Below are 9,795 nucleotides of genomic sequence, written 5' to 3' on the forward strand. Positions count from 1 at the left end.
ACTTTTTAAATTAGAATTTAGAAATAATATTTCAGCTCCCAGTAGCTTGTGACGTATGGCATTGCAGATGCAATTTCTGAAAATGAGAACTGCAATTTCAATTAGCTTAGCCTAGAAATGAGACAGAAGAGAAAATTAAAAAGGCTGAGCATATTACTTAGACCATTATTGATATGGTCCAACCCAGCCCAAGTAACAAAAATAATTCCATTAGCCAAAAGGATGGAAACTAAAATTATTCTAATTATGGTTTTTTTTTTACTAACAAAAAAACAACTTTATTTTTATAATTCAATTTCCATAAATAAAATACTACTTATCTCAATATGGCACACTATTATTTTTTTAAGGAGAGGAAAACAAAAAACCTTAGAGTTTAAGCTCAAAAACTAAATGATCATGAGGAATTTGAGCAGGACATAGCAGTCTCCATGCACCAAAAAAAAAAAAAAGGTAAAAAGGTAAAAATTTGAGTGGGGGATAGCAGTCCCTAATAACGTTAGCAAAAATTTGTTTATAATGACAATCAATATAAAGATCCCAGCAAATTTTTCCCATCACAACTATTAAAGACGAGAGATCAATTCCAGCTCCTGGGAAAAATTAAATAAGATATTCAATTCAAGCAAAGCAAGAATCTATAATCAAAAAACAAATCAGAGGAAGAACTGCCAAAAGATAGAAAGTATATATAGGGCAATAAATTGGTGGTAACTTCTCTAGCTCCCATTAGATTCATACCAGCTCCACTTTTAGCACCCAAGAGACAACACAGAAGAGCAATGGAGAGTTCTGTGGACAACTCCTCACCCCCTCTACCCTAAGTAAGGTATAAATCTAAATTAGAAATATATATAAAATATATGAACTATGAAGAAAATTGGCAATGAGACTAACTCTTCCCCATTGTGCCATGATTGAATTTCAATAGCTATTTCACATAATGAACTCTTTTTTTTTTCTTTTTCTTTTTTCTTTTTTAAATTAAAAAATGGGTCAGTTTTTTTAGCCTAAAATGCCAGCTTATTTTCACTACTACATCTTTTTTTTAAACTCACTTTTACTAGGAACAACTGTACTTTTATACACCTTATTGTTTAAAACAAAATAAGCTCAGCCAAACAAAATAAAAATAATACAACCTCAAACATTGGTGCTGCAGTTGGACTGCAATCAACATGTATGGCAACCTTTCCTTTGTCAGGTTGCAACAAACTCGACCTTCCAAGTTCAGCCTGCATTTACAAAAATTAGTAGACAACATTACAAGTATTCACAAAACACAGGAGGAAACTGCTTAGTGTAGATATGTGTTGAAGATCCAGCATCTATACCTTCACACAGGACATAACATCTGTTTCCCCCAAACTGATTCTTGCTGAACCATTTGCCTGCCATTAACTCCATGAAATACATAAAAACCAGCAGAAAAGTTCAGTTTGTCACAAAGAAAGCAGGTCAATGCTGATGTAAAAGAAATTAATTTCCACATTTACATGAGGTAAACTACTAAGCAAATCAAATTAGACTTAATTCTAATTAATTGGTTTTGGCTATATGAATCCTTTTCCTGCATCAGACTATGTTTCAATAAAGTATATGAAAAGAATGTTATACCTGGGGTATAACTCCTGTTTTGACATAAATAGGACTGTAAGTTAATCTTTTTCAACCATCAGAATGAAGGTCTTGAGCAATGCCACCCTGTATGAAGTGCTCTTCTCCCAAAGATAGTCCCACCATTCCTGCACATACATAAATTGAAAAGAAATAATGGTTGCAATGTTATATATAATTAGAACTTGTAAATAATGGGAGAAGATATTGAAAAAAAAAAAAAAAAGGAAGGTACTGGGAGAAACTAGAGGAACAGCAATATTGCTGAAGGAAACCATTAGGTGTTAAAAAAGATGCTACCCTTAACAATAGTTCCTAAAGTCAAAAAGAAATTCAAGTCTTTTATACCCATGTTTTGTTAAGGAGAAAGAAGACCACTTATTGGCAGAGGAAAAAAAAAACCAACAACAACAACAGACACATAAGTCAATAAAACCAATTTCTTTATTAAAAGGGCATGAACAATGTGCTCCTTACAAAGATCATTTCTACAACCAGAACTGTAGTAAACTTGTGTCTATAAATATTTGTAATGTTTCCTTTTATTTGGCCAGAGCATATATGTATCAAGTAATACTTTGGTAGATCTCCCATAAAAAGCCTCAAAACAAGGACATAAGTGAAGGGAAAATGGAAAGAAAAATTAAAGAGGGAAAGAATAGACACAGAATGGGAACAATATCGTATGCCAGAGGGATTCAGATGCTTCATTAGCAATATCCATAACAGTCTATTGCTTTGCCAAGTTTGTAACAGTTAACTGGAGTAATTGATTTGCTAAGGAAAAAAACATCATACATAAGGGGGTTGAATGCAAAGGTTGGAATAAAGAACCATTTGATTTCTTCTAGGTTTATGATTTCGTTTGGTATTAATTGATTGGTTAATTATGTTTGGTGATATGGATCGCATTGCATGGGATATGGAACTTATTTTTCAGTTTCTCGGAATCCGAACAGTATACTAATAAAACTCAAAACCTTTATAAAAGAACACATTTTTCAGTTACTTGAAATCCAAACAGTATAATAATAAACCTAGAATATACAAGTTCCCCATATGCACAATTCTTCAGAGCCATTTGATCCATGAATTCCTCTTTATCTGGCATGATAACAGCTGAGTAATACCAACACAAAATTATCATCATAATGTAACTAGAACAGCCCACAAAGCTTGTGAGTTTCAATTTCTCTAATATTTTGAGTAACTTGATGAAAGGGGAGAATTGCCAACTTCTCAGCATATGCATAACCAAATTACAATAGCATAGAATATGTCAGCCTTCTCCCCAGAAATTTCTCCAATAGTATTTCCTGTTTATTAAGGCATCCAGCAATGGAAATAATAAAGAACTTACACATATTAGAGCAAATTACTCTTGACACAGTGGTTTTAAGCGCATGTTTACAATTGATTTTAGTACAACCACAAAGCCTACCACAAACAAATTATTATCTAGATTCTGCATAAGCATCTACAGGACTTTTAAAAATAATAATAATAATTTTAAAACAAGTTTTGTTATTACTATGCCATTATTCAAGTTCATCAGCCTCTAAGGGCTTACAAATAGACATTCTAGCTAGTGTAGTCCCACCAAAATTTGACAGTTCACGAATGCATACAGGGTTTTGAAACAAATGCCATTGAAAGAAAACTAAAATGAAAACTTATAGACAGACAGAGCAACCACCAAAATTAGTGTGTATTTGGATGAGTATTTATATATATATATTTATATATATATATATATAGGTATTTATATTGGCTTATTTGCTTAAAAATTTAGCCAGGAAAACATAGAGCTGTACCAAGAAAAAGTTTATATTTAAAAAGATGTACATAAGCTGATGGTGAAAATAAGCTTGATTTTATGCTAAAATAAGTGGGCCCTTAAACACATAAGCAAACTTATCATACAAAAATTTCTCAACAAACAAAATCAAGACTAAAAAAGAAAAATAAAAACCGTGATATGGCGGCAAAAAATCCGTGATATGAATATGTATAAAAAGTATTCATTATTCTAGCAATCAATCTGGTTTCAAGTTCAACAGTTCAAATAGCCTAAGCAAAGCCAATCGCCAACTAAAACTACCTATTCTTACGTTGTTCAGGGATCTGCTATTCAACTTAACTCCACAAAGGCTTATTGCAGCAGGGTTCACAAGTCTGTTTCCACTTGACCACTATCTAGCCATGCACTACATCCTTAAATTTGATTTTGACATCAATATAATTCCCCCAAAAAAAAAAAAAAAAAAATCAATAGAACCCCCAAAATAATATAGCTAGTGCTCAGCAGCACAACTACTTTTGGTTTGCTGGAACTGCACTGAACCAAGTGCATTAATAAGACTGGGGATATCCCATGCCAACAGTCTTTATTTGTTTATGTTATACCCTTATACCACCCTGCCACTTTGAATCATCTCACTGGATTTACTCTACAATTTTTCTTTAATCCACAACCCAAAATCAAAAATGGCAGCTGTGAGAGTTTTTGAATGGCAATGAGATTTGAGGAGCCAAAAATTAGGACAAAGTTTTTCTCTAAACTGGGTTCGAGGAATGTCCTGAATTTCACTCACATAACTCCACTAAATAGGTTCTGATAGGGTAATGAATTTACATACAACAACCACAACAACCAAACCTTAGTCCCAAAATTTTGAGGTTAGGCATGGATCCTCAACAGACTAGTCAGGTCGGCCGCATGTAAAATTTTCCCACAAGTCTATTCTATCCAAAGCCATACTCTCTCCAACTTCCTTGATTTACATATATACTTTTTTCGCGCTCTCAACTTAAATCAACTCACTCTTTCTCACTGAAATTGACTTAATTGAATGATCCCATGAATCTGTGCAGAGTATACAACCATTTTATGCAAATTTGTAGTTTTTACTACTGTATACAAGAATTTGCATAAGTAAATATTTAATTTTTAAGCAATTAACATCTCCAATAATTTACAGAACACCATCTACAAAGCACATCATATAATATTAACAAACCAAGGTGTCTGAAAAACAAAACTTGCCGTGATATAGACTGTGTTGGTCGCCGGTGAATTGATGCCGGAATTTTTGTATTTCCGTTGGAGACGCAGACGAACGCTGACGCTGCCGGTGCTTCCGTGAGAGAAAGTAGAGAAGGAATTGGCGGGGAGGGGTTAGCAATGAATGACGTCAAGAGAGCAAAAATCGTGGTCCGAAATCGCGTTTTCTGTGTGACTCGAGAGAGTTTATAAGTATAGGCCGTGGAATCATGGTCTCAAATCTCCATTTTTAAAAGCAAATAGTAAATTTGGCACATCTCGTTGCCTTCAACAGACATTTCCTCTATGGTTGAAGTTGAGGGAACGGAAGAGAAAGGAAAATGGGGGTGTTTAGACACATGAAGCAAATAGTGATTTTTTTTTTTTTTTTTTTTTTTTTTTTGGAGAATCCAGAAGTAAGGAATGATGAATATTTTTGTTTGGTATATAAAAGGATGGACAAAAGAAAATGTGTATTTTTACATTTATGTCCCTTGAAAAAAAATAAAGAGTGGCATACTTTTAACTTATGAGGGGTATTTTAGTAATTTTAAGATATAAAAATCAAAACTCATGTCATATCTTTCTCCCTTTCCCCCTTTTTCCCTCTCTTTCCGCCCAATAGCAAAATAGCTACTCTTCCTTTCTCCTCTTTTCTCTTCCTTCATCTCCACCTATCTATCAAATTATAATATGTGATAATTATTACTTTTTTATGATTTATTCGGAAAGTCACACTTTTGACAAAATACCCTATTGAAATATATATATATATATATATATATATACATGTGGTAATCCTAAGATTAGCTTTGGGGCCCTCCTAACAGAAAAGACATAATATTTTATTCTTTTTCTTTTTTTTGGTTGCGCAGGAAAAAGATCTGTCTTCATATAGAAAGAAAAGCATGCAAAACCTGACACAACTCAAGTACTAACCTTCAAGCCTTTTACCAACCTTCGAAATTGGACAACTATACTTGCTACCCAACCACCAAGGATTCAAGGCAACAAAGAAGGCTGATATTTTATGATGCCATATTTTTAACAAACCAACAAAAATCAAAAATGAAATTCTAAATAATAATTAATAACCTTAACATGAACGCTAATTTCTTCCAAAGATAAAAAAGCTAGCTGCACGACCACTTAGACAGAAGACAGTAGTATGTTTGTAATTAGTAGTTAACAAGCCATGGCGGAATTGAGTTGAGTCTTGAGATCGAGCTAGGGAATAGTTGAACCCATGGAGATTTGGCCGCCGCTGGTTTCACTGTCATGTGCACCGGTTAGACTCAGATAAACAAAAGTAGTCTTAATAAAAAAAAATAAAAAATAAAAAGTAGAATTTGGATAATGAGTCGGACAATTTAGATCAGCTCGTAGCAAACCAATAAAACCGATTCAATCAAACAGAGAGTTTAACACAATACAGAAAGAAAAAGCTGCAAACCCTTACACACCTCAAACGCTAGTTCATAACACACTATTATATTTTTTACAAACCGACAAAGACCAAACATAGAAATCTAAATAATGACAACTACTTTTTTTTTCCAAGCATGAAAGCAGATTTCCTCCTCGAAATGTACGTGGAAGATTCACGACCACTTAGACAGTACGTATATGTCTGTAATTACTAATGCATCGTGGTAGTCACAGCTAGGGAAGTTGGAGTCATAGCAATTTGGCCGCTGCTGGTATCACCGTCATCATCACTGGCGGTGCCATTGACACGGACAGTAGTTTGGCGACGGCCACCATTACGTTTACACTTGCGCAGTGCAAAAAAGAGCATAGCAATGAGTATCAGAAGGTATATTATTTTCCCCCCAACATCAAGGTACAAAAGCAACTTTTCTTCCCTGTCACAAAAGAAAATTGTATCAACACCCAAAAATAAAATCAAACAAACAGAAATAACCGTACAGTATATATAGCCATTGTTACCCGTTGAGAGGAAGATGAGGGGAGTAGGGAAATGGCTTTGGCATGGCAGAACCTCCCATTGGAATTGAATCTGAGACAAGCCTAATTAAGCTATTCTTTATGGACACAATGGTAATGGAAAATATGACTTATATGGTTATACCATGGCATAACGCATATATATATATATATGGAGAGATCCATGCTCTTGGAAGACAAACGTGTGGGTCCCATTCCAACAATATTTTTATTTTGGTCTTGCATGTGTGGAGAGAGAGAGAAAGGAAAGGTCTTGGTTGGAGAGGGCTAGAGAGAGATCCATGTTCTCAAAAAACAAACGTTTGTGGGTTCCATTCAACTATTTGATTTTGGTCTTGGTTGGAGAGAGAGAATGGTTTTGGTCTTGTGTAAATTAGCTTTGTAGGAGAGAGAGAGGTCTCATGTGAATTAGGTTTGTAGCTAAAAGGGTGAGAGAAAAAAAAAATTTGTCAGCTTTCTAGCTAGAAGAGAGAGAAAAAGATTTTGATTAGTTTTGTGGCTAGAGAGAGAGAGAGAAAGAAAGATTTTGGTTAGTTTGGTGGATAGATGAGAGAGAGAGAGAGAGAGAGAGACTAGAATGGAGAGAGAGTAGAAAAGAGAGTGAGAGAGAGATTTTGGTAAGTTTTGTGGCTAGATGAGAGAGAGAGAGAGAGAGAGAAACCTTATGTGAATTAGCTTTGTAGCTAAAAGGGAGAGAGAGATAGAGAAAAAAAATTTAGTCGGCTTTCTAGCTAGAAGAGAGAGAAAAATTTTGATTAGTTTTGTGGCTAGAGAGAAAGCGAGAGAGAGAGAGAGAGAGAAAGAAAGAGAGACTAGAATGGAGAGAGAGTAGAAAAGAGAATGGGAGAGAAAGATTTTGGTCAGTTTTGTGGCTAGATGAGAGAGAGAGAGAAGTCTTATGTGAATTAGCTTTGTAGCTAAAAGGGAGAGAGAGATAGAAAAAAAAATTAGTCAACTTTCTTGCCAGAAGAGAGGGAGAGAGATTTTGATGAGTTTAATTTGTGGCTAGATGAGAGAGAGAGAGAGAGAGACAAGAAAGGAGAGAGAGTTGAAAAGAGAGAGAGAGAGAGAGAGAGAGAAAGATTCTGGTTAGTTTTGTGGCTAGATGAGAGAGAGAGAGTAGAAGAGAGAGAGAGAGAGAGAGTGAGAGAGAAATTTCTTGTGTGAATTAGCTTTGTAGGAGAGAGAAAAAAAAATTGGTCTTATATAAATTAGCTTTGTAGGTAGAAGTGAGAGAAAGAAAAATATATTTTAGTAAGCTTTCTTGCTTGAACAAGGAGAGAGAAAAAGATTTTGGTTAGACGGAAAGAGAGAAAGAGATAGAGTAGAAAGAAATGAGAAAGAAGAGAGGGAACCATGTTTTTTGTCTAGAAAGTAGAAAGAGATTAGAAAGGAGAGAGAGAGAGAGAACCATGTTTTTTTGGTCTAGTGGAAGACAAATGTGTCGGTACCACCCTTAGATTTTGGTCTCATATTTTTCTATAAACTTTAGAAGTAGTTAGTAAGAAGAGGTTCTGGAGAGAGAAAAATAGAGTTCTTTTTCTCTGTGAGAGAGAGAGAGAGAGAGAGAGAGAGGCAATAGTATTACATTATCAATAATAGGGTAGCGTGTGGATGTTGGATCCTTCAAGAAAGACAGTGATGTAGAGCCACGTGATTGGATATAGCCAACTTATGTATTCAATATTAGAAAGAAAAATGTTTGGACTAAAAAAAATGTTTATAATTTTTGTTACAATTCATATGACATGGTAAGTTGTGAGTTATGGAAATAAAGTGGTGAGTTTACATTTCCACCACTCATAACTTTTCATATTGTAAGTTGTAATAAAAATTATGAACTAATAAACATTATTATTTTTGGAATCCAAACATTATATTAATAAAACTTATTAGCTTTGTAGGGGAGAGGGAGAGAGAGAGGTCTTATGTGAATTAGGTTTGTAGCTAAAAGGGAGAGAGATTAAAAAAAAAATAGTCAGCTTTCTAGCTAGAAGAGAGAGAGAGAGAGAGAGAGAGAAAAGATTTTGATTAGTTTAAACTTTAATTTATGGCTAGATGAGAGAGAGAGAGAGAGAGAGAGAGAGATTTAGATAGTTTGGTGGCTAGATGAGAGAGAGAGAGAGAGAAAGAGAGACAAGAAAGGAGAGAGAGTTGAAAAGAGAGAAAGGAGAGAGAGTTGAAAAGAGAGAGAAAGAGAAAGATTTTGGTTAGTTTTGTGGCTAGAGAAAGAGAGAAACTAGAAAAGAGAGTGAGAGATAGAAATTTCCTGTGTGAATTAGCTTTGTAGGAAAGAGAAAAAAATAATTGCTCTTTTGTAGGTAGAAGTGAGAGAAAGAAAAATATATTTTAGTAAGCTTTCTTGCTTAAACAGGGAGAGAGAGAAAGATTTTTTGTCTAGTGGAAGACAAATGTGTTGGTCCCACCCTGGTCTCATGTTTTTCTGTAAACGTTACAAGAAGTTAGAAAGAAGAAGTCACTATTTTTCTTAGAGAGAGAGAGAGAGAGAGAGAGAGAGAGGCAATAGTATCATATTATCAATAATAGGGTAGCGTGTGGATGTTGGATCCTTCAAATAAAAAACACAGTGACGTAGAGCCACGTGATTGGATTATAGCCAACTTATGTATTCAATATTAGAAAGAAAAATATTTTGACTAAAAAAAAAGTTTATAATTTTTGTTACCATTTATATCAAACAGTGAGTTATGAGTTATGAAAATAAAATGGTAGATTTATATTTTCACCCTTCATAATTTTTCATATTGTGAGTTGTAGTAAAAATTATATACTAATAAACCCTTTTTTTTTTGGAATCCACACATTATACTAATAAAACTTATCATGCACAAATTCTTCGGAGCTATTTGATCCACAAATTCCTCTTTATATTGTAGCAGCCTAATAATACCAACACAAAATTGTCAACATAATGACATAATGTAACAATAATAGCCCACAAAGCTCGTGGGTTTCAACTTCTCTAATATTTTGTGTAACTTAATGAAAAGGAAGAATCTCCAACTTCTTATCATATGCATGACCAAATTACAATAATTTAGAACATGGCATGGCCTTCTGCCCAGTTATTTCTCCAATACTATTTCCTGTTTATTAAAGTATCCAGCAAAGTAAATAATAAAGAACTTCAACATATTATAACTAAT

General features: G+C 34.1%; 1 protein-coding gene across 1 annotated transcript; it reads right to left on the reverse strand.

Annotated features, from left to right (window-relative positions):
• Positions 1 to 250: 250 nt before the first annotated feature.
• Positions 251 to 4,896, reverse strand: LOC126716029 (uncharacterized). Its single transcript, XM_050416940.1, has 6 exons — positions 4,664 to 4,896; positions 1,733 to 1,745; positions 1,618 to 1,632; positions 1,335 to 1,391; positions 1,143 to 1,235; positions 251 to 820 (listed from the first exon to the last, which is right to left on the reverse strand). Exons 4-6 carry the CDS (start codon positions 1,347 to 1,349, stop codon positions 617 to 619), a joined length of 312 nt encoding a protein of 103 aa, XP_050272897.1. The 5' UTR covers positions 1,350 to 1,391; positions 1,618 to 1,632; positions 1,733 to 1,745; positions 4,664 to 4,896; the 3' UTR covers positions 251 to 616.
• Between the last annotated feature and the right edge of the window lie 4,899 nt (positions 4,897 to 9,795).

The sequence above is a fragment of the Quercus robur genome, chromosome 2 (assembly GCF_932294415.1).
Source record: "Quercus robur chromosome 2, dhQueRobu3.1, whole genome shotgun sequence".
NCBI lineage: Eukaryota > Viridiplantae > Streptophyta > Magnoliopsida > Fagales > Fagaceae > Quercus > Quercus robur.